Here is a 25,252-nt window from a genome sequence, read left to right as displayed (position 1 = left end):
TAAAAAGCAAATATGGAAAGCCAGAGAGTTATCTGAGTCTGAATTATCTAAACTATTTTCAAAAGAAAATCTGTACCTGTCAGCCTTTATTTGATAGCTCTTTAGAAGTTTATTTATATTTTCAGCCCCTTCAGACAAACCAGGCAACTGAATACATGAATGCTAGGCAATGGGCAATGTTTTATATGTAGTTTTTAAATGTAGCCAAATACAGAGAGAAGTATAGGCTAGTCTCAACTGGACTTTGCCACTTCTGCTTGGCTTGCCTTTTAGTGAGCAGTGAGGGAGAGGAGGGGAAAAAAGCTTCCTATGTGGAATTAGAAGTCTTTCTAGCCAGCTCAAGAAAGTCTAATCCTGTATTTGACTAGAGGATTCTCTAGTTTTAGCTTCAACTACTGCTTCAAGGTCAGAAATTTTTAATACTATTATGAAGGAGCATTTTAATTTAAATGATCATACTATACTAAATGCAGAACATCACTAAAGCGTGTTTTTCCATTAATAGTTTACCCTTCTTTCTAGTCATTTTCATGTACATTCTGTGAATGGTTTAGGACAGTAAAAAATCAGCCCACTGAACAATACATGAAACAATGTGTGATGTTATATATGAGTTATGGACATATTATTTTATGAAACAGTTATTGGCAATGCAAAAAAAAAAAGAAAAAAAAAACAACAAAAAAAACCATCTGAAAGCCAATTCCAAAAATACTCTTTTTGCTAGGAAAAAAGAATAATTAGAAAAATATTTTAACTTTTACATTGATCTCTGCCACTGTACATATAGTCAAAATGGTCACAATACAAGGTTTTACAACACTCTACACTGCTAGTGTGTTGAATCTTTCGTACGTTTCTTCCTTTCTTTCTCCCTTCCTTCCTTTCTGTCTGTCTCCATCGAAGTATTTGAGGATTAACATGTGGTGAATGGTCCCCAGTTCTAGATCCGAGTGTCAGGACTGAGGGCCTGTGTAAATTTGCATTGAAACCTGCAGCGGGGAACACCCCTGGCAGCAGAGATGGGAGCTGGAGCAGCCTGCATTCACCCAGGCAAACTGACTCCCACGGTGCGGAGGAGGGACATATCAGCCAGTGGCTCCTGTGTCCCCCCAGCATGGCTGCCCCAGCCTTTGCCAACAAAAGAAAGCTGAAAGGAGCCCAAACTGTTCTCCCTCGAGCATGACCTGTGTTTTGAACAGTTATTTGTTTAGTCAAACACAAAATCCTTAAAAAAAAAAAGTTAACTGGGGTAGCAGAAACAGCCAGTGCTGTGTTTGGATTGCAGTGTGTGCTCAGCTGTCTGCCCTTCATGCTAATGGAAGGCATTTGGGACCGCTATCAGGGGGCAGGGGAGCAGAAGGCAATTCAGGCACGTGGCATCAGACCAGCGCCTGGGCAAAGGGGTTTCATCACCACCTTTCCAGTGACGGAGAAAGGTCAAATTTTTGCATTAAATCATGGGTATTGTAGGTAATGAGTTGATTGCAAGCCAGTGTGTAAAATGGCTTACTTGGCTGATACCCGAGTGTGACTTGTAGTGATACTCTTCCAGGAGAGTGGAATGTGCTAGTAAAGGATGCTGACATGTGAATGGTGAGCCTTGGACTTCAGCAGGCCCAAATTTTAGGCAGCTGGGCCACAGTCCAGCAAAGCTCTATGCTACCACAGGCACCACAGTGATCACCCCATGCCAGCTCACTTTTCTAGCACCACACGACCACACACCAAGAGATCACCTGCTAAAAGAGCAGAGGAAGACTCTGGTGATGGGGATGAGAATTGATTGTATGAATGTTGTGTCAGTTACACGCTGTGCTCTTCTGCAAGCCTAAGGGTAAGGTCTGGTGAAGTCCCTGTGGATGCTCCCATATGGAGCAAGAGGAAATTGCATAAGCTAATAGCTGCTCATGAGGCAAGTCAGAGAAGCAGCATCCAGTTCTCAGCTCTATGGCTGCTGGACTGTTGTATGGCTTTGCCATGGAGTCACCAAGACACTGCTGCGATGTGAAACAGTTTCCTAAAATATCTTGTTTCATGCTGGCCACTAACTAAACCAGCTTCATCTCGCATCCAGACAAATGTCCCCTTGTGCATACTCACTTTCTGTACCCCATAAGGAACCAGTGCAGAAGTCCTTTTCCTTCTGCTGTGCTGTCCTGAAGCTTTGAGGTGTACATTTAGGATGATCCTAAAGGTTGAAGGTGATCAAAGAGGGAGATCAAAAGAAACTCGGCTCTACTGATAGTGAGGAGATTCCAATCAAGCAGGTCTTTGGTGGCCACAAAGGCCCTATGAAAGACCTAGTGTAGTGTGTGTCTGCCACAGTGATTAAACAGTGATTAAAATATTTGAAATTATTATGTAAATCTGACAGCAATTAACCAGCATCCTGGAGTTCAGTGGGCTGAGTGTGCTTCAACTGGCCCTCAGAGACAGGCAAGGCAATGCGTATTGCACTGATTTGTATCACATCTGTTTGCATTTCCAAAATGAGTTAACCCTTGCATTTATTTTGATTACAAGAAGAGGGAAAAAAGATACGTTATGATTTACCATGGCTAACCTCTGTATTGAAGAGCCTAGAGTGATCTATCCACGGGTCATTCATTTGACTTCAGTGGCCACAACAGCGTGGTACTGCTTCTTTTTGCCTCAGTCTTCCTGTTTGTAAAGCAGGAATAACAGCAGTGTGAGTCACCACTGCTCTTAGCCAAAAAGCACATGCACTGGTCTCTTTTTCCTCTTACCTGATTTTCAGGAAAACAAACTTTAAACCAGATTGTTTCAATTGCCTCCCTCCTCTTCTGCAAGCGGCTTTGTTTAACCTTCCCTCACATGATCTGTTAATGAAGCCCAGCCTGTAACTTTTAAGTTTAAAAATAATTCCTCGCATCACTCGCAGTCTCTAACCTTATCATGGGAAATGCTTTCCAGCATGTCAGCTTGCCCTTTAGACACCACTGCTCCAAGAACAACAGGAGACAGACAAACAGATTTTTTCTTTCTTGCTTAGCAGCTGTTTACAACAGCTTGCAGAAGCACAAATATTGCACTCAAACACTTGAAGAGTTATACTTCTCTGGACTTTCTTACTGCTTCCGTTTCAAAACAGAAATGTTGTATCATTCTTCATTTAAATCAAAATGTGATTTCAAATATTAAACAGTATGTGAAATACTCCCCAAAGTCTTCGTTGAATTCTGTTAAAATGCCCTCAGTGTGATCTCTAGAGATGGGCAGTGAAAAAATTGGTCTTGGTCAGAGGAAGTTTACAATATAGACAGGATTTGCAACTTCCAACTTGTTACAATAAAATTTTAAATTAAGAGAGTCAGGAAATAGTAACTACTTTTGAGTAAAAATTGAAAAAAAATCCTTTTTAGTATGAGGGGAAAAACACCAATGTCCTTTAAATTTTAGAGAATCATCAATACAATGTGGACATTATTCTATACTCGTGCACTTCTACATCAGCAATTTATTATGATACTTCCACACATCCTACCACTATTTCCCCAGGTTAGGTTTTAAAATCACAAATCTCCCAAAACTCAGAAATTACTGTCTGCCAGAAATCAGGAGGAGACACTGAGTAAAGAATGAGGAATCAATCAAATTGAGGTTTGAAATTTTAAGTACATGAGTGACACCATGATCAAAGCTTCAAAGCTGACTTCAAGTATGACTCAGTATTTAGCCTCTCTAGAAAAATACAAGTTAAGGTAAAAGAAAAAAGAAACCAAAACAACTTTTTTTTTCGACACATACAAAAATAACTTAATCGGAAAACCTCACAGGAAAATAATACTGCTTTTGAGAAACCCTAATCCTGAAGTAGTGGCGATGGTGGGACCCCCCACCCGGTCTTTCTTGCAAGGCAAGCAATCCCTTGCATCATCCCCAACTCCTGTGACCAGGTAAGACATTGAGATGCAAACGAAGTCGCCTTTGCCTTGTTGGCCAGCAGAGAAGCCGGAATGCAGTTTCTTATCTGGTACTTGGGTGAGGAAATGATAGTTCTGGGAGATCACAAGACTGCTGAAAACAAAGGGATGTTTCAGAAGGGTTGTGTCACTGCTCCCCAGCCATCTCCCAGGTCTTCAGAAAACTCACAGAACCCTATCTATGTTCCCTTGAAGCAGACGCTGCTTCCTTTTTAACCTAATAATGATGCAACTAACTTCTTTATGTGTGCTCCAGCCGAAGCAGTTTGTATCTGTTTTTTTTTACTATGGAGAATCCAAAACAAAGATTCTTAAGTGGGTACTTATGAACGTCGTTTAAACCAGAGGGACGTTATGAACTCCAGAGCCACCTCAGATCTGTGGTGAGGAAAGCCCAGCTTGGGGATGAAGTCTGGTTACTTTTCACAGAACTGCAAGGAAGAAGAAAAACTGCTCATGTTTTTTTGGTAGCCTTTTTAACAGCCATGTTCAAATCAAATAGGTAAAAAATATCTGCAGTTCCTAAAACTTTTCTGAAAGTGACACTAAAAATAAATTAAAGTAAGTGTCATTTATTAAGATGGCATGGGGATATCTGTTCTATAATCGTCTTTTCACGTCTTCCTTGCTTTCTGAAACAGTCACTCTGGTGTTGGAAATTTACTGTGCTTTCTTTCTGTAAGAAGAATCTTTACAGTAAGATAGAATAAAAACATGATTATTTTTCTGAAAAGAAAGCTGACCTGGTTTATTCAAGTTTCATTTTTCTACACACAAATATGACTCTGGCATTTCTTACACATAAACCGGACTCTGGCATGTAAAATCAGCACAGTGCTCTCTGAAATATACCTGTGCTTTTCTAAACTGGATCAGTGTTTGGCTGAAAGTGTACATACATGACTGGAATTGGGGTTTTTTTGTAGCATCTGCTAAAATTTGGTCAATGAAAGCTTGCTATGAAATATAGTAATTTGCATTTGAGGGTAGATAATGCTTTAAGATACACCTTGACTAAGACCATGCTGCTGTAGAAGCCCATTCTTAAGTTATGGTGTAGTAAGGTAAAATTATTTTAGCCAGAGAACTTTAACATGGAATAAGCAAAAATGTTCACAGTCTTAGCCTTTTATGTAATCCAGCTCAGCTTTTTGTGTTCCAGGAATAAGGATCCTGAATTTAGTCTTCATAGTAATGCAAAAATTGATGTTTGCCTGAATAAAATGTCCTCCCTTCGCTGTTTGGAGAAATGACATCCAAACAAACCGCTTGGTTTTAGGTCAGGAAGAACCACAGCACACGAGCCACCTTGAGACAGCTGGTCTGTGGGAGCCGCTTGTGCCACACTTGTATCACAGTTAAGTGTGACTTGGTCCATTCTGCTTACATTGCACAGATGTTTTTCATACATTGCCAGCCTGCTGTACCTTCGCAAGTCAACTGCCATTACAAAGGAGCTTTGCTTTTCTGATTTCTGGGTCTTTTTCTGTCAGATATAGATTGGCCCTTTCCTCTGTGCATTTGTACCAGGAGAACAAAGAAGGAAAAGGATTTAAAAGTACAAAACAAGTTTCAGAAATCCTGGATTCAAATAAACAGAGTGGTTCCAGAGGGGGAGGATTGTGCTGCACACCTGAGGTGTGCAGTGGCAGCTGAGTTTCATGTTGATGAGATGCTTCCCTGGAGATCAATGCTGAGTTCACCCCTCCAACTGCAGAGGCAACACACCACTATGCAAGTTCTCAGGACTATTGAGAAATGCATGGCCTCTGTCTTCTGGTAACTTGTAGGGCCAGATAGCTACAGGGTGGTTGGCAGTCTTTTGGCTGTCGCAACGGAAACATGACCAGTTATTAAAAGGTTTTGTTCCTGCATCTTAGAAGAGTGGTATGCCTTAGGCAAAATAGTTAGAGTTTTGCATATATGGAGTTCCTCAAATGCTTGTTTTTTTCAAAGCAATTTGGAAAATTACCCTCCAAAAAGGAGAGATTTAAATTAATGGACAAGGGTCTTCTTCCTTCAAAGTTTTGATCTTTAGGTTATTGCAGAAAGGACTGTCACTACTGTGATTATCATGGCTCTCTAGGTTTCCTCTGGACTCGATGGCATGGCTTCAATTGAGCTTTGAAACAGAGGAACTGAAGGAGCTCTTGATTTCACCCCTTCTCCCTGCTAACCTGGAAGGAGTGCTTTGCACACAAGAACCCCACACAGTTGCTAGATGTTTTCAACACAGCGAAGACTGCTGTGGCTGGTGTGACTGCAGCAGGGTGTCACAAGGTTACACAGTTTGATGGAAAATGCTTTCCAGCACTATCTGCCCAGCTATTACCTCTACTACTGCCAGGCCCTCTGTACACTTCAGCAGAGCACCACTGTGCTGGGCTTGGAGTTTAGCCTGTAAATATATCATGGTGCACAGACAAGAGCAATGTGGGAACAAAATGCTAGACCCAGGAATATCTAGTAGCATTTTTATTTTGACTGAAGTCGTGAACAGTCTTTGAAGCATGGCTGGCATTCTTCACATTGAAGACATTATAATACAACTCTCAAAGAGGAAACTTTTGTCCAGGAGTTGGAGGTAGTCCTAGGCCAGCTTCCTATCACAGATTTCTAAATGGCACTCTGGTGATGACCAGGTTCTGCCCATAACTGATTTCCCTTGCGTATGCTTAACGTTTCTGCACCTGGGCTCCCAGGCTTCCTTCACAAAATACCTGGGGAACTGATATGTCCACATAACAGTTATGACACAGTGCAAGCTGAAAGGTGAAAGTATTCCCATCTCCTTCAGGAATTTCAACAAATTTTCAGTTTCCCTGTGTATGGTAGTTAAATAAACTTGTAGGGTGAACTTATCTTTTTAGTAAAAACGATATCTGGCACTGGTGTGCGTGTGTACATGCACTAAGAGTATTCACAAGGAGAGGTAGCACAGTGTATCACATGCTAGCTGACTACATGGTAACTTCCCCAAAGAGACGGGAGCTTGTACCATCTGGAAAAGCATCAGTTTGTCTTGGTGCATCTCAGGGTACATTACAGAGCAGCAGACATGTGATTTATGGTGCAAGACCTTCTGTAATTTTGACCTTACCTCCTGTCATGCCAGCTAAACATCTTGTCCTTTTAGAAAACAAGTCCTCGTCCATAGCTCATTGAGAACTTAATTGTAGCCTTTCAATGTTCAGTTGATATCAGATACAATTGCAGAAACAAAGTTAATATAAATAGGACTGAGAAGTCCCACTGCACAGAAAATATCAGCAAAAAGCTGTTACACAGGAACTTTTCAAAGTCCCACTGCACAGAAAATATCAGCAAAAAGCTGTTAAGTAGAAACTTTTCAAGTTCCACACAACTCAAAAAAAAGCCCAATCCACAAAAAAAACCCTATGAGTTAATCAAACTATACGAAGTTCATCTAATTCCCATGAGGTATTTACATGTGAACTTAAGGCAAAAGACAAACTTTCAGAAATATCATCCGCAAAGATGACTACAAATTTGATAACACAGCTTTGCAAAGGAAGTAAATATTAAAATGATGAGCAAGTAATTCCTAAAACTTGTAATGCATCCAGTGTGCGTTTGCTGCAGTCCTATTTTGAAGAAGTCCTTTCCATGTTTTACACTCCTGCTCAAAATGGCATGGCTGCACATGTATGAACCATCCTAAATAGATCAGTCCTGAGTGTTCATATGCAAGCTTTCACTTAAATTAAGTACTTTAGCTTTAAAATATCTTCTTTTCTCAGAGGTTTTACAAGGCTTTGTTATGATTACTGACTAATCAAGGAGCACCATTGTTGGTGCACATTTTTTGTGGAATCAGTACACTAGTTCAGTGGCAGGAGACTTGCACGGTTGCTTTGAAAGCACAGGACAGCCCCTCCAACTTCTCTTTATGTATTTTGCTCTGTGGGGCAAAGACTGACCCTGGGACAGTCTGAGTAAGGAAACATGTATTGCTTGTTTTAACGACACACTGTGTGTCTTAAGACATCAAAAAAGGGAGAAGCACGTATCATATGATTTCTTCCTTTTTGCTGTTGTGCAACAGTTTACAAACCCTGTTTTTTCCTCTGAATACATCCTTTCAAGTTTGCAAAACATAGCCACCAGCAATGCTGGCTTTACAAGAGTTTAAGGGGAAACCTCTTGCACTTATTCGACTACTAGAGGCAAGTTCCCTGTTAAAAATCAAAGTCTGTCTACTCCTGGCTAGGTGTGGACCATGTATAAATCTTCTAATGTCTCACCTGTACTGTAGCTCTTAGTGTCGCAGTGTTTTCCAGTAGATATTACTGGATCCTAGTATAAAAACACTAGCCACACTAGTGGTAAAATACCTGACTCTTATCAGGCTCGGGTCCAGAGGCAGGAAAAGGCAGATTTCGGATATCAAATCATGGGGGAACAAAAGGGACTTTCCTGGAAATGTTTCTTGTACCAGTGTAGCCAACAGCCATGCCGCTGGGGCCCTGCCCAGGGGGAGATTCTGCATCACCCCTTCCCTGGTGCCAGCATCAGAGAAGTTGGAGGAGTAATGGCTTTGGACGGGAAGACGGTAGATTTAGATTAGATATCAGAAAGTTGTTTTTCACTATGACGGTGGTGAGGCACTGGAACAGGTTGCCCAGGGAAGTTGTGGATGCCCCATCCCTGGAACTGTTCAAGGCGAGGTTGGATGGGGCTTTGAGCAGCCTGGTCTACTGGGAGGCGTCCCTGCCCATGGCAGGGGGGTTGCAACTAAATGATCATTAAGGTCCCTTCCAACCTAAACCATTCTATGGTTCTATGAAGTTGCCCTACCTGCCGTGCTTCAGAAAACCTGCCGCAGGCCGGTCTGCTGCCGCTCCAAGAGGGCACAGGCAGTCGAGGCACGCACAGCCACCCGGCTGGCCCCCGGCACAGTGTGGCTGCCGCCTCACCAACCTGACCTGACTTGAGAAAGAGCCATCAACCAGGAACACGAGGCTGGCTCTGAAACCTCATCATTTTTGTCCTTTTTCCTCCAGATTCTGTTTTTCTTTACTCTGCCAGTCGCCAGCTTTAAGTTCTTCCTAGGTTACATTCCAATCAGCTTAGCGTGCGGCCACTATCTCCAGCCTCATAATAAATATTTAGACGAACACTGCCCAACGTAACGGCCTCAGCGGTGCGGGATGCCGCCAGGGCGGCCCCACAGCGCCTTCAGGAGCGGGGCTGCCCCGGTTTGACACGCCCGGCCCTGCCGCGGCCTCCCAGCGGGGCGCCACCACGGCGAGGCCTCCCCACCCCAGCGCAGACCCCCGTCCCCAGCGGCGGCCGGGCCCCGGCGGGGCGAGGCCCGGCGGCGGCCGCCAATCGTCGAGGCGGGGCGGGGCCGCGGGCGGCGGGTATAAGAAGGGCGGCGGAGGCTGAATGCCAGCTGGGCCTGAGAGTCGGGAGAACGACGAGAGGGGTTGAGCGAGGTGAGCTGGGTAGGGCGGGGGGCTGCTGGGCAGGCCTCGGCTCCGGCCTCGTCCTGCGCTGGGGTAGCTCCCGCCGGGAAGGGGCCGCCATTCCGGCCACTTTCCCCGGGAGGCTGCCGGCCAACCTCCCCGCGTCCTGGCGCCGCCGACCGAGCTTGTTTACAGCCGCGGCGGAGGGCCCCGCTCCCCGCAAGGGGTCGGGCGGACGCCGGGGCCCGCGGGAAGGGCTCGGCGGGGTCGGGGCGGCCAGCCGCCCTGCGCTGCCGCCCGGGGGGCGCGGGATGCACCGCTTGGTGTTCTCTGCCCTCATCGGCTGAGGAGGGAGCCGGGGGTCAAGCGGCGGGTCGGCCAGCAGGCTCGTCTCGGGTCTGACATCCCCCTCCGGGGCTGTGAGGCGGCGGGCGGCTCCGCCTGACCGCTGCCCCTTCCTTTCCTGGCAGATCCGCAGCATGAACCTGTGTCTGACCGCCCTCTGCCTCTCCTTGGGGCTGGCCTTCGGCGCTCCGAGGGCCGACCGGGATCTGGACGACCACTGGGAGCTGTGGAAGTCGTGGCACAACAAGAACTACCATGAGGTGAGCGCCCGGGGGTCCGTGCTCCGCTCGGGGAAGGCGGAGGGCGCCGCGCGGGGCCCTGCCCGCTGAGTCATGTCTGCTTTGTTTTGACTCTGGCTGTGTATAGTCTGCGCCGACGAAGACTTACGACCTCTTACGAGGTCCTTCCCTCTGTCTGTGCATCGACTCGCCTGCGCTGCATGTGCTCTTTGTTCTTGTTACGAGGGTGGCAAATAGACTGTCTCTTCAACAGCCTTCAGACTTCCCATTCCAGTAGCCTACATTTCCCTGCGTATACAAGCCGTGACAGAGTATGTTATCATGCAGCTGAACTCGTCTGAACTGCCTTCTTGAAGTCTGTTGTTTTCTGGCCCCTTAGAGAGAGGAAAGCTGGAGGAGAGTGGTGTGGGAGAAGAATCTGAGAAAGATTGAACTCCATAATCTGGATCACACGTTAGGAAAACACAGCTACAAGTTGGGAATGAATCAGTTTGGTGACATGGTATGTATAGAGGCATGAAACATACAGTTCTAAGCAGCAGTCTGTAATAAACAGTGACTGTATATGTTGAATCTTCTTCAGACAGTTGAGGAGTTCAGACAGCTGATGAATGGCTATGCACACAAGAAGTCAGAAAGGAAGTACAGAGGATCGATGTTTCTTGAGCCCAGCTTCCTGGAAGTGCCACGATCAGTAGACTGGAGAGAGAAGGGATATGTAACTCCAGTTAAAGATCAGGTATTCTTTGATGGTGGATTTTTAACAAGTTACAGGTCCAGTTTCCTGAACGCTACCTCCACTTCCATAGAAGAAAAAGACTGTGGGCTTGTTTAATGAAGCCTCATGCAAGCTTACTAAATTAAGTGCCATTTTGATTAAATTGCTGTACCACTTCAGGATTTCTTAAGGAATTCTGTACTAAATCTCTAAGAACTGAAAAAGCTGTAGTATCTTCACTTGTACATGCTAGGAGTATGAAACTGAAGTTGGTCTTGTGACTTTTGCATTTTTCACGTTTAGATCAGTGTTAAGGGAACTAAAATTGCTTAATCTGTCTGGATTTGTAACTTGTAATTTCATTTCTTGCTTAAGGGTCAGTGTGGCTCTTGCTGGGCTTTCAGCACAACGGGAGCTCTTGAAGGGCAGCACTTCAGAAAAACTGGCAAACTTGTTTCGCTGAGTGAACAGAATCTGGTGGACTGCTCTCGCCCTGAAGGGAATCAAGGCTGCAACGGTGGTCTCATGGACCAGGCTTTCCAGTATGTGCAGGATAATGGGGGTATTGATTCAGAGGAATCCTACCCATACACTGCAAAGGTAAGTGTAATAGCTGGACTTGCATTGCAGGTGTCACGTCTTCTGTGTGGACAAACTGTGTGTTGGGAAACTCATGCCTAGAAAGGAAAATGCCTAAGTGGTAATCAGTAGATCTGTTCTTCCTGTTTTATCTTTCCTAAGAAAACTAGAATGACTGCTAGCCCCAGTAAGGAATCACATACTGCACTGGTCTTTGAGGTCAAAATCTTACCAGACCAGTTGGAAAAACTAGAGCAAATATTTTTATTCCTCCCCCTCATTGCTGCCCTCCTATTGGATGTCATACCTTATCTTGGTTGACATACCAAACCATGACCCAGCCCTTGTCAACAGTGCTACTTAGTTGTAGGGGTGCAATTCAGCTTCCCATAACTGAGCTATTGTGGAGTTGCTACCCATAGACAGTTAATTCTTGCAGCTACTGTGATTGTTTTTTAACAGTAGCTGTTAAGTTCTATTTCTGGACTAAATCTGCATAAATGCAGATAATAATCTAAGGAGCAGTAATAAATTGTGGTATCACTTGAGAGCCTAGGGTTTGGGCTTTTTGCCACTTGGAGTTCTGCTCACTATAGAGTATCTTTGCTCGCAGCTAGTTTTGTGTTGACTGAATGGGCAATAGCAGTGCCATTTGTTGTGAGCAACACAGAAGCCTTTGGATTTGGGTTCCTGTTCACCTCCATGCCTGTAATCTCAGTTTTTTTCCTAATCTTGGCTCTTCCAAAGATCCCAATTTGTTGTAGGAAGTGCCTAATTTGCTGAGTACAAAAAGTAAACAGCTGGAGCGTACTCTCTGTTCCTTTAGTTGGTGGGGAGGTAATTTAAGTACTAATCTTGCCACATAGGTAAGGGAGGCATGTGCTTACTTCATTCTGTTTCAATTTAACATGGCCTGACTTCCAAACTAGCCCTCTCTCCTGAGGTAAATGCCTGTGGCACCAACAGTTCAGGCTTCATTGCAAAAAAAAAAAAGAATGTGAAGAAGCACAAAATACATGGATGCTGTATGTAAGGTCATATAATACAAATGACTAACTTACAAATAATTTTGTACAGTTTCTCAAACTATGACAGACTAAAATTGTGGATTTTAAGTGCTTACTCAGTGAGCAGTTTCTGGATTGCTTTGTAATTAATGAATACTTGGCTCTGTTCCATTGACCATTACTGCATTCTGGGCTGCTTTCCTCCTTGAAAAGAGATTTGGGCTGCCCACCAAAGAAGGCAGGGTTCCAGGATGTGCTGGTCCTTAGCATCCCAGCAAAGCTTTCCTTTTGGGCCCCACTTGGTGGTTCTTGGCAGTTTCTGTACCTTTGAGAAACTCAGAAGCAGCTTCTATGTTCTCCCTCTGCTCTTCTGCTTTCAAAACTCTGCTGAAGCAACTGGATCCTCTTCAGTCCCTTGTTTTCAAGGCAGAAAAGTCACAGAATGTCTGGTAGTTCCTGTGCTCACCTGTGTGTTAAGTGGAGAACTATGTAATAACTGTGGCTTTCTTTATTTAGGATGATGAAGACTGTCGCTACAAGGCAGAGTATAATGCTGCTAATGACACTGGCTTTGTTGACATCCCTCAAGGACATGAAAGAGCTCTCATGAAAGCAGTAGCAGCTGTGGGTCCGGTGTCTGTTGCTATTGATGCAGGCCACTCTTCATTCCAGTTCTATCAGTCAGGTGGGGATTTGTTAACAGCTTGCATGCAGAGAACTCTTTTGTATACTCAGTGTTTGTTACCTTCAGTTTAATAGGTGAAAAAACCCAACAATTATGATCTTGTGACATAATCAGGAGTCCCTTTAATTCTAGTCCAGGTTCTCCACACTTCTCTTGCATATGTGTGTACTTGTCCCTCAGTGTCTCCCATGGTACGCTTAACTTATGACTCCTTTCTCTGACTCTCAAGAAGCTGTGCAACATGTAATTTGAAATACACAAAGCTTCTGGTTGAGTGAGAAGGATTTCTTGCAGATCAGCTTTTTCACATGTGAACTTATGCCTCCACAGGTATCTACTATGAACCAGACTGCAGCAGTGAAGACCTGGACCATGGTGTTTTGGTTGTAGGTTATGGTTTTGAGGGCGAAGATGTGGATGGAAAGAAATACTGGATTGTTAAGAACAGGTAAGACTTCTTTCTGTGCCTTGTGGGGGTAGCGGAGAAGAGAAGGTAGGTTGCCACTTTAGTAGGGGGGTGCAGAGATAACAGTAATAAAAAAAAAAATCATTGTGTGGAAAATCTGGAGGCAGTTCTTAAACTTTATTGTATGACAAAAGTTAACTTCATGCTGCTAGCAGCTCAATAAAGAATGAGCAAACTCATTCTTCTGCTTTTTCACTTAATTCGAGGGAGTTCAGTACTGGAACAGCCCATGAAGCTAGTAGATGTTAAAGTGTTGGAACAGAGGGAGCAGGAGGAAACCAGGTTGTGAGGTTGTAATGGATTTTTTTTTTTGCAAGTGGAGCACTGCTCACTTGTGTGAAATAGGGTAGTGAACTTCTAAGATCAAGGTACCTCCTAGGTTAGAGGGAAAACAGTAAGTTAATGCCAAAGGGCACATCACATGAGCTTGTCTCATGTTCTCAGCATTACTGGGGCACCACCCTCAAATGCTGCTTGCAGATTTGGTCATCCCTTAAGGATGGCTGGGAGCAGTGCCTAACCTTCAGGCACCTGTAATCCAGGATTGCATGTCAAGGTCTCCACCTAGTGAGATGGCTGTACTCTTTTATTTCTGTGAGCTTGGGATGCCTCTTCTGTAACAATTTAACTTTTGTTAAACTAAAACTTTAGTTTGGCTGCAGCTATCTTGAGTTTTCTCCACAAATGTGGTAGGCGGTAATTTTCAATTTAAACACTTATGGGGTGGGGGGGTAGATAAGTCTCTTATGAACATAAAAACAAACCCTTTACTTCTCTTTTCAGCTGGGGTGAGAAATGGGGTGACAAAGGATATATCTACATGGCCAAGGACAGGAAGAACCACTGTGGAATAGCAACAGCTGCTAGCTATCCACTTGTATAAATTGAAGACTGAACATTTCAGTGCAAAAGGGGATTTAAACTGAATGACCAAACCCATGTTCACACATGTGGTAGACTTGTGTCCTTCAAAAGCTTAAAAAAATCAAGTTGACTTTTGAAGTATGTTTTACATGTTGGTGACATGCCATGTGTTTAAATTAATGTAAATGTTGGTATGTAAACAGCTTGTAATATTGCTGGCTTTTAACTGCTTAATCTAATAGATTCTTCTTTGTAGTTTTTTCCTTTTTTTCAAAATTGCAATGTGCCCAAAGGTTTACTTTATAATAAACACTTAAATTCAAGTGTGTACAGATGACTTGGCTTTTTTGTCTGTGTTTTTTCCACTTGGTACTTTCATCAAATAGGCATCCTAAATCATATTAGCTGAAGCCTATATGCATGCCTCTTTCAGTTACTAAAATGCAACCCTATTTGGAAATGGCTAACAGCTGTTATAAAATACAGCTACACAATGTAGTGTTTGTGACAACTTATTTAAAATGGGAAGTGGAAAAAAGTCTTTATCAATTAAAGTAGAAGTGACAGAAAAATCTAACCTTCATTCTTTGAAACTGTATTTGTAAGTTTGTAAGTGAATTTTGGTTTAGTCTTGTGATACAGAGGCGATACCATCTCTGGTTCTTTGTACTTCATAAAAAAGATCTTCAGTCTTCTCATGTCCGGTGTGCAGCATCTGATCTCCACTTAGCTTTAAATGCCATGGGTATTTTGTTATGGCACCTCAAAATACTACACTGTTGTAGTTAGAGCAGTTGTCTGCTTTTGATCATTGTAGGAATAGCAGGAATACCTAAGGCACAGGGGCTGTTCGCAGAGAACATGTTTGTTTCTGGAGGTATGTAGTACACTTGAAAATCTCTTTCCCCCACACCAGCTTTGTTTTGGGGGCGGAAAGGAGTGCTGTTCCTATGGAAAGTGAAGTTGGGCTGCTCTGTTAATCCCTGGATTCTCGATGGCTGTCTGAACTGTGGTGTCTCACACTGTGCTCTGTATCTCCTCTTCTGAGAGGACTTGTCTCCTCTACAGGTATCTGCTGCTGAAGCATCATTACCAGCTGTTATATGCTGTTATTTAGATGTGGTTTGCGTACCAGTAGTTTTTTGAAGAGGAGGATGAACTGTCAATATCAAAAACAGCTAGGAGTGAAGGCTTGCCTTGTTTTTTGGGTGCTGACTCCTCCCCTCTTGCATTTGGGCTGGAGGGGAAGGAAGCTAGTTCTGCAGTTTAACTAATGCCAGTTCAGAGTTTATGGACCACTAGGTTTTTATGCGCAGTGTCTTTTCCTGAGTCTGATAGTCATCACACAAGGGAACACTTAGACTACAAGTTATGGGAGCTGAATTTCCTTGTAAATTAAACTTAAAAGTCTTAAACTTGCATTTCATGAACACTTTTTGAAAGAAAAATAAGGCGAGGTATCTAGGATAATCAAAACTTAACTACGGCTCAGTTGTGTGCCTGTTCACATGCTGCTTATAGACAAATTCTTTCAACCTGAATCTCCCTAAAAACTTCCCTTTTTTTTTTTAAAAAAAAAAAAAAAAAGGAAGAGCTTCTCATCCTAGTAGCTATTTAACAAGCCACAGAGCAGAAATACCAGTTAGAATTTAGCTATTAAGCTGACTTGCTAAGCCTGTTATGGAGAGCATCCACACTGCTATGGAGGAAATGAATATGGAGCTCAACGGCTGATCCTCTAAAGGTTCGTGTTCAGAAGGAAATGGCAATGGTCTGTGCATTCAAACTGGGAGGCAAGATCAAAATGCTGCCAGGGAAGTGACTGCATAAGCTCCTTATGCAGTAGCTGCTTTTCATTCTTGCCGTCACAGAACTGGGGGTGAACAGAGACCTATCTCCTGAAACACTTTTCAATCCTGGAAGCTGGCATTGCTGTGAGCTCGGTAGCACCTTGTTACTGCTTTTCTGTATTGATTAAAACAACATGACAGAATATCCAGCACAGGGTGAGAGACCAGTACAAAGCCTGCTAGGACTTGAACTGCTGCAAAAAAAATGGGCAGCAGGGAAAGGTGTTTGGTTACAAAGGCCAAGGTTAATAGAAGTTGCTGGGAAAACAAGATATTTTTTATGAACAGATGGGAAATGAAATAGCTTTCTAAAGCATATGCACATAAATGGGAATGTAGCTCACAAAAGAGGCACCAGTCTCTGACTTTTTTTAGAAATAAGATGTAGTAATATAGCTATTTGTATGCATTGGAACTTGCTGACTGTTCTGGCTGAACATCCTCTGTTTTGAATGGAATAATCAAGAAGGGGACAGGGTAAGTGAGGTCATGCAGATAACTCAATATTTACAAGGTGTTCTTAAGTAACAGCTTCACACAGAATTGCCTTACATGACACTGTAAACATTAAAACTTTGTATAACTTGCGGTTCAGCACACTGGTAGAAATTTAAAACTGTTAACATTTCAAGAATTGCATTAAATCTGGTTTTGTGATTCCATTGCAGTGGCCCCGTCTTCTGTAGAGCTGGTTCTTCTTTGATTTACTTTAGAAGTACCGTTAACAAAGTAGCAACTGATTCCTGTTGGGGAAAGTGTCCTCTCCAAAGTTGTTCCTTTCTGAAGATACAGCAAACGCACCTTACGCAGGCACACACAGAAAGTTCCTGAGTTGTTCCCACGGAAGCTATAGGTAATTAAAGCTCTTTATGACTGTGTTCCACTGTTTTTTTTCCAGGCTTTCTTTGGTTTTGTATTCCTGCTGATGGCTGAAGTTGCTTTTATTGCAAGATGTATTATTTTAAAGAAATGAGTGCACATGTATTATCAGTAAAACGTCCTGTCTGGAGTGACTGGTTTAGACCCTACCTAAATTACAGTTACTGTTTTTGTTAGCAGGGTCTTATTCATAGCTAAATATGTGATTTGGGCGCTATGTTACATGCATGGTAGATGACAGTCCTGTACTGTGGTAAAGCCCTGCGGTCATCGTTTGCTTTCATCTTCATTGTGTAAATTAACTGTTTTATTTAAGTTTGGGAAGAAAAAAGGTTTTGCATTTTGTTTCCACGTGTGTGTTCATAGATAGACTGTGCTTGTCCTAAAGGTCTTGTAAGAATAACAGTTTCTCAAATCTGTCTGGTGAATGACTGTATTTATCAGTAATTTGGTCATGAGTTTCTAAAGACAAGTACTCTTGAGGCAAGGAAAACCATGAAAAGAAATGATTCCACTTACACATGAAGTGCTCTTTAAGCTCCAGTGAGAAATGAATTTAACTGTCATGTAGGAAACTATTTTGTTTCCCTTCAAAAACAGTCATTTTCTCATCCTATCTGTGACTGCTAAGTAGAATGGAATTTTGTTTTTTTCAATGCGCTTTGTTTTTCATCTTCGTTAATGTTAAATCAATTTCCGAACATTAACAGTGGAATAAATAAGCTTATTATCCCCCTACACCATCCATGCAGGAAAGTAATTTTCAAAATATTTTGAAGGATGACAGTGACACAATATTTGTCATCTTGCTCTGTTGAAACCTTACAGAGAAGCCAAACATGTGATGGGTTGTATCAGTGAAGCTTTGCTATAGTGAATGGTTAACTGGTGATCTGCATAAGGGCACTCGGCACACATATCATTCTGAGACAAGTGGAGGTATAGGAAAATGGGAATATTGACTTCAAAAAACCAAGAAGACCATAACTCTAGCTTCTGAACATCAGTTGTTCAGTATTTGCTCTTTAATTCATCTCCTTGACAAAATAAAAAAATCCTGACATGTATCTCTTAAACTTAATACCAACTAATCAGTTTTTACATATTAGAGATTAACTGCAGTTTCTAGCTATTAACCGAGGAATTGAGCATACCCTGATGGCTGTGATAATGTAAGCTGATGCTCCTGTTTTCTAGCTCTCTTTGCACTTTATTAAGGTACATGACAGATTGAGAGCCCATTTTTACTTGCAGTCTGTCCCAGTACCCTTCACTATTTTGTTGGGAAGTCACAGAGGAAACGCTAAGACTTAACTAATATACTGTTTTGAAAAAAGAATTGTTAAAGATGAAATCACTAATGGGTATGTCTTCTCTCATTCTGTCACCAAGGCTTTATCAAATTATTAGTGAAATTTCAGGTAAGTGCAGGGGCATCTGAAGCGTTTGGAAGAAAGGATATAATCAGACACAAAATTTCAAAGATTCAGTTCACAAAACTGAACCTAGATGACATTCAATAAAGCCTATCTGAAAACAGACAAGAAGCCCAACCTGAAACCAGTTTGGGAGGAGGAGGGTTGGCCACACAGTGGACACCTGATCCATGGATTGATTAGGTTCGATATGTTAGAGGCCTCAGAGGAAGCCACCTTTCCTTGTGTTCACAGGGAATGACTGTGCTTTATTTCTTTTTTTCATGCTAAGTTGCATGAAGGTTTATTTTTCTGGTGGTCTTAAAATTTGATTTCTGCAGCAGTTTTTGTTTCCATCATGCTAGTGTCTGTTGAAGAGCTACCGCCAGCCTTTGTGAATAAAGCATCAAAAAACCAATGAAGGCAGGCATTTATAAAATACGTACTGGGTTCTTTTTAAAATGCTTCTTCCTTGTTTTGTTCACTTACAGTTCTTACCACCTCCAGGTGATCCAAAACCTACTTCCAAGTGAGACATAATAGCCTTTCCCAGTAAAGTGACGCTGGGACACATGTTTTAGAAATACCAACGTGTGTTGCCAGGTGTGGTGCTGCAGGTCTGATACCTGCTACCTTGCCTTCTGCAGTCCTCCTGGTTTGGGGAGAAGTGGTCAAAGATGGAGCGAAGTCAGAGAGTGAGCTATTCCCCTCCCTGGCCACCTTCAGAAGATGGTTCCAGGTAAGGCTGGCTTTGTGTGGGCCTCCAGGGAAAGACTGTGGTTGGGCTGAGATGTGAGAGAAGAGGAGGGGATTTTCCAGCCTGGTGAGGGTTGTCCATATGCTTAGTGACATCTGATCCACTTTGGGCATTCACTGGGAATTAACTTTTGTGTTTCAAAGTTCTTTGTCTATGTTAATGTGTGTTCCTCCAGGGCAAGAGTGGTTTAGGTGTGCTCTCCTGGGGTGCCACTGAGGGCCCTCATAAGCTATTACAGCTATTACAGCTATTACTTTATGCATCTACCAGGGAAAATCGCAATCTCAGGAACTGCACTCTGAGTTCTGGCTTTAATGATTAAGTTGGTGGTTTTTTAATTACTGGTGAAAGCTTCCTGCACAGCATGCATGCCGTGACAAAAAAACCCAACTGTTTATAAAATACACGCTGGGCTGTTAAGATACTCAAACCAGCTTAGGGTGTCTGGGAAGCTGATGCTGAAATGGGATGTTGAGAACTCCTTGAGGCTGTAGCACATGTCTTGGAACACACTTGCTTGTCCTTAAAATCCAAAAGTGAAGTGAAATAAATGTGGCTTCAGAGCTGCAGAGTCACGGGTGGTTTTTCACACTTACAAAGAAAGTTTATCTCTAAATGTATCTCTGTAATAGATCAGTTTAAGAGGCTGGTGACAAGTCACAGAAAAAACCTAGATAGGGCTGCCCACAGAACTCTAAACAGTTCATTGCTGTGTACGCAGGTGCCTAGTTTTGTTAGATGTGCATATGGCTATTCGCATACCACAATCTTTTACCATAATAGCACAGCAATGCAAGAATTGTGAATGCAAGTTCTTCTCAATAGCCCTCCTAACATTCCTTGTGCTCAGCCATGTTTGCTAGCATTGCAGTTTGCTCTCCTCATTCAGGCATGAAGCACTGGCTGACAGCAGGGTGTTTTCGGAATGGGAAATACATACTGAAAACATCAGCTGTGATGGGAAACTGCACTGGCTTTTGGAGATTTACGATAATACTTTCCTTTAGTTGAAAGAAACTTCTCTCTGTGTTTATGTAGAATTTACAATGCCTTGTGCAAACGTTAAGAATAAATACTGCTGCCGTTTTGCTATTAATTGCCCGCTAGTCACAGGAAGATTTGGAGTGACCTCTGTTTTCTGATTCAGTGCTGTTACAAGGTTTGATGGCATTTCTCTCACAATATAATAGAGCATTTCTGAAGCAAGCCTGTGGTCATCAGGAATTGTGATGAAGTGTCATTTCAGTTGCAGTATTTCCAGGTACTGCAACAGACTTTATCGTCCCGTTTTGTTAAGCGCTCTGTGAACCAAAAAGCAAGAGAACTTCCCTCCCCACCAAGTTTTTAATCTAAACTGACACGCTGCTGAAGAGTGGGAGAGGAAAAAGGCCAAAAGCAATGAGGCTGCCTGGCAGAGGCCGTGCCACTGATTAGCAGCTGCGTGTGTACATCTGAGAGAAAGCTAGCCTTCTGCTTTGGCTTTGTTTTCTCCCAGTGTAACTTCAACAGAGCTAAAGCGTAAACATCCCCGTTCTTTTTCTTCTACTGAGTTTATATTTCAGATCTTTGTTAGCCTGTTCTTCCCTTCCCTTTATACTTCCCGCTTTCTTTTCATTTGAGCAGTCTGCTTTTTCTTTTCCTGTGCTGGAATACTAAATCATGCCGAGTTGTTAAAAAGAGGGAGAAAACTGTCCACGCAGATACAAAACAGGAAAACAGGCAATCAAAAGGGCAAAACACAGATCAGTGCGTCGCTTGGTAAGCAAGCGCCAGGCGTGCCGGTCTCTCTGGGTTATGGTTTGGCAGCACGTGATCCCGGGGCAGGTGCTGCTGCAACGGGGCGTGGGGAGAAGTTGACTTTATTTCCCGGGCATGGGGCATGTGCTGACAGTGCATTTGAGCATAATGCCAATAGGATGAGACATTGTGGACGGTCATGCCCCAGGCTGGGATTAAGGCTGGTCTCACACATTCAGTCCGAGCGCAGCTGACCAGGTAATTGAGCGGGTGTGTTATCTCCTCCACGGAGCCATCCCTTCAAAAGGGATAAAATATTCACCGGGTGATCTGCTCAGCAGCTGACAAGAATGCTTAGGCCAAGCTCCGTTTATCAACCTGTGAGCACGCAGCTGTCCTGGCCAACACCCTCTGCGAGCTGGCGCACCAAACTCCCGTCATCGATCATCATGGCCAGAAATGCAAAAGCTGCCAACAGAAACCTGCTTGGCTCCTGATGAACAGGATCCTAAAAAAACATGATGCAAATCATTGCATCGGGCGAAAGCAACCCCCTCCAGGGCAGATCTCAGTGGGAAAACCTATCTGTGACTTACCCTCCATGAAATATTAAAATCAGTTCAGTGGAATCAGACCACGTGCTTGGTTTGAGGTTTTTGTTTTTCTGTTTTCTGAAACCACATCTGCATTTGCAGAAAGCTAGGAATAAAACCTGAAAGTATTTTCAGTAGCAATGCACGGGGTTTATAGGTGTTGTCCATGATGTCGGGAAGCCTGAATGGTCGGGGCTGTCTCCTCCGAACTTCTGGAGTTCTGTACCTCTGGGTGACTGTGTGCAGATCCTCTGTCTCTGCATTCATTTTGTTCCCTGCTGTACCCACATTTGAGCCTTGGGTATCTCTGGAAAATAGGTACCTTTATCTTTGCAATCTTGCAGGAGATTTTATCATCTTTCCTCTTGTTAATCTGTTCCATCGGCACTTTTCTCACAATAAGGCTAGCATAATCCATGTAAATTAAGAGCTCCTTCTTTTTCTGTGTCTGTAATTAGCCTGAAGTATACTTCTACCATTTTATAAATGAAGAAAAGTCTTGCCTGATTTTTCCAGAGATATCAGTTGGCTTTATTAAAACAAAAAGAACAAACACAAAACAACAAAACTCCTTGCGCTTACATTTTGTGGAAAACAGAACAACCTACCGACTTTCGATACAGGCGCTCAAAGACACGTTTCATCCTGTGTTTCAAAAAGCATCTTCACGTCGGGGCAGGGTGATGGGCCACTGCCCCGCGCGCAGGAGCTGGGCTGGCTGGCGGGGCCGCAGCAGAGGCAGCCCCGGCGCTGCGGGGCTGGTGGGAAGCCTGCCAGCCCCAGCCTGCTCTCTGATCCCCCATCTTGTGATTGCAGTCACGAGGACAACCTTTTGCGGCTGGCTGTTCAGGCTAACTTAATTTCCAGTCAAAGCAATTCATGAACAACTGCTCATTTATTAGAAGCTTCTTGATGGGGCTTCTGCGTTTTCTTGTGTTACTGGGTGCCGCCAGGTTTAGGTAGTGTGCTGTTATTTTACTTCAGAAATCGGTGCAAAAGTGCCCTGAAATTGGAACTAAGAATTAGGTTTGTCAACAAGTCAGAAACCAGTGCTTTAAGAACAGTCATGTTTGTTATTTACCTGGTACAATACAACCAGTATACTTTCCTTTTCACATCCTCCCCCAAAAGTAATAACAAATCAAGCTGGCATTGGCTTATATATAATTTTATGTCAAGAAACAATTAAATACTGATACAAAGGCAGATGTGTGAACTAATATTTAAACACATCTGTTCCTTCACGATGTTTTAACATATTTTCATTTTTGTGTTATGATGATGAGTATTTGAGGAGTAATATCGGGCATCACCTTCTTCTGTAGGCAGAAGCGGAGTCAGAGCACCTTCGTTGTGAGCACTCCCCCACGCCAGCTTCCCTGCTCCTTCCAGAGGCACTGATGGCAGCTTGTGGTGCGTCCCCCTTCTCACTGCTCCAACCACTAACTGCGGTCTCTGGATTCTTAAAAAAAATTTTAAAAATGCTACGGTCTCATTTTCTCAGCTGTCTAGGTGCCCTGAGGCAGCCTGGCAGCTGACCACAGAGGGAAGTTGTGGCCCAGTATCGCAAAGGCTTGTAGGCAGTGACCCCCCCACCACAGACACCCTGCGGTTTGTGTCGGAGAGCTCTGGAGAAATGGTCTGAACTGGTATCGCGCTGGGAAGGGAGACTTTAAACTCCGTCCTGAGGGTTTAAGGAGGACCCTGCAGAGCAGGCCGGTTGCAGGGTTGTGCTAGATGTAGCAGAGAACACACAAGTACTTAGGAAAACAGTGTAGGTGGGGTAGGTAAAAGTGGGACTCGGGCAAAGAAAAGCCACAGTTCACACTGAAGAAAGTTGCTGCGTTCTTAATCTGCACTTGGGGTTTGCATGGGTTGTTTACACAGGGAAGATACTGATCTCTTCGCAGATACCAGCCACCCGGCAGCCCACAAACTGGGAGCCTTATCATTTAAGCATCAACAGCCACCCAAACTGCAGTTGTTTGTCAGATCGGTGACCGGTGCTGGCTTTTCTACTAACAGGTGCTCCTCGTGCTAACTCGGGAGAAAAAAAAACAATTATGGGAAGTCTAGCAGCTGGGATTATATGCAGATTTTGCTGTGCAATCATATTTACATGAAGGCAACTCAGGTGCTGTTATGTTGGCACTAGGGCAGTGAATGGCTGACACGTTGCAGTACGCAGATATATAGTTTAACTGCCAGCACAGAAACACAGATCTTAGTCACTGGAGCGTCTAAACCCACCGCAATACAAACTTCCTTTCAGCATGACCCTAAAAAGTGGTGGGTTTTAGAGGCCCTGTGGTTACACTGGGGAGCACCAAGTCCCTCTTCTTGCTCTGTCCTTAATTGTTTCTTGTGGCTCTTTGGAAACAAGTTACATGTGGTCTCTGTTCTGATGCAGTACTGGTGTTGTTAGCTTACTAGACTAGCCTCAAATTAGGCTTTGTTTCCGATTTTAAAAATGCAATAGAGCTTCTCAATAAATTGGTGATATCAACAACTATTTGTGTTCTTTTGTGGATATTGTGGGGGGAGAGGGAGAGAGAGTGACTGTACATGTATAAAATATATGTATAAACATACATGCACACAAACACTGTGTGCATATTTTCTTTGCAGGAAAATATTTACTAGCTTTTGTAGCCATAGTGCACAATTGCATTCTCCACTATAAAGTCGGCTATTACCTAAACCCTCTCAGTTTTTTCTGCTTTCTCTTTATTCTCCAGGATTTAAGTGTTGCTTGTGTTTCGCTGTTGATAGCAGACATTTGGGAAGCATGTGACAAGCAACAGAATAAACAAGTACATGCTGTACTTGCTGATCCTGGGCAGCTGTCATTGTTACAGCTTTAAAGAGTGCCAGATAAAGACCTGCAGAAAGGGTGCTTTGATACCTGAAGCAATACTGAAATCACATCCACACCCCTTGGATAACAATACCTAATAAGGCCTGTCCTGTGTAATTTTCTGTCTGCCTTTGTTCAGCCTGCCTCTTCTTTATGAATAACAGAACATAGTTTTAAGTTCAAAAAAAAACCACTGGAGTTTCTTGGCAGGGGTATTTTTAACTCCTGTCTATGTCCTAATGTAATTCACAGGGCATTCTTAATGAAGTCTTGTACCAGCATGTCTGAGGGCATGGATCAGGGGTGATAATGAGCAGACGGGCCAAGGGGTTGCTTAGGGCAAGATGGTCAACAAAAGTGCCCATATAATGAAACAGAAGTGTTATAAAGGCATCAGGATGTCTAATACTTAAAGTGACCTAAACCCCAGTTTTCACACCCTTATCACTTAACATAACCACATGTTTCTTTTAATTAATAATTTTTGCTCTCATTGGTCAATGAATGCCTGCTAGTTTCAGAGCGGATTCCTGATCTCCTTAGGCAGTGTCAAGCCTGAGATGTGGCACTAGGGCACCAACAGGACGGGTGTGCTGGAGGTGACTGGGAACGGCAGTGTGGCGTGGTATGAAAGGGCAAGCTTCAATCTGAAATGAGAACCTTTCAAAGTAAAAGAAAATGGAGGTGTAACAGTGCCTTTGTGGCAATTGCTTATCTTCTGTTGCAGAGAACCGCGGATAAACAGGGAGTATATATGATTTGAGTGTCACATCTGTGGCAATGGTTTATTGTAATTTGTGCAGTTGAAAGTTACCTGTCTGTAAATAACACAAGGCATTTCCTTGATTATTTCCTTCTTAGGAGAATCAAAATATTCTGGCAACA

General features: G+C 43.3%; 1 protein-coding gene across 1 annotated transcript; it reads left to right on the top strand.

Moving 5' to 3' along the window:
* Nucleotides 1-9,279: 9,279 nt before the first annotated feature.
* Nucleotides 9,280-14,616, top strand: CTSL (cathepsin L). Its single transcript, XM_054184846.1, has 8 exons — nucleotides 9,280-9,406; nucleotides 9,847-9,981; nucleotides 10,340-10,462; nucleotides 10,544-10,699; nucleotides 11,054-11,278; nucleotides 12,781-12,949; nucleotides 13,280-13,397; nucleotides 14,199-14,616. The coding sequence occupies exons 2-8, from the start codon at nucleotides 9,856-9,858 to the stop codon at nucleotides 14,296-14,298; spliced, it is 1,017 nt and encodes a 338-aa protein (XP_054040821.1). The 5' UTR covers nucleotides 9,280-9,406; nucleotides 9,847-9,855; the 3' UTR covers nucleotides 14,299-14,616.
* The last annotated feature ends 10,636 nt before the right edge of the window (nucleotides 14,617-25,252 follow it).

The sequence above is a fragment of the Rissa tridactyla genome, chromosome Z, assembly GCF_028500815.1.
Source record: "Rissa tridactyla isolate bRisTri1 chromosome Z, bRisTri1.patW.cur.20221130, whole genome shotgun sequence".
NCBI lineage: Eukaryota > Metazoa > Chordata > Aves > Charadriiformes > Laridae > Rissa > Rissa tridactyla.
Note: the sequence above shows the minus strand (reverse complement) of the source record. Positions and strands in the feature narration are given on the sequence as shown.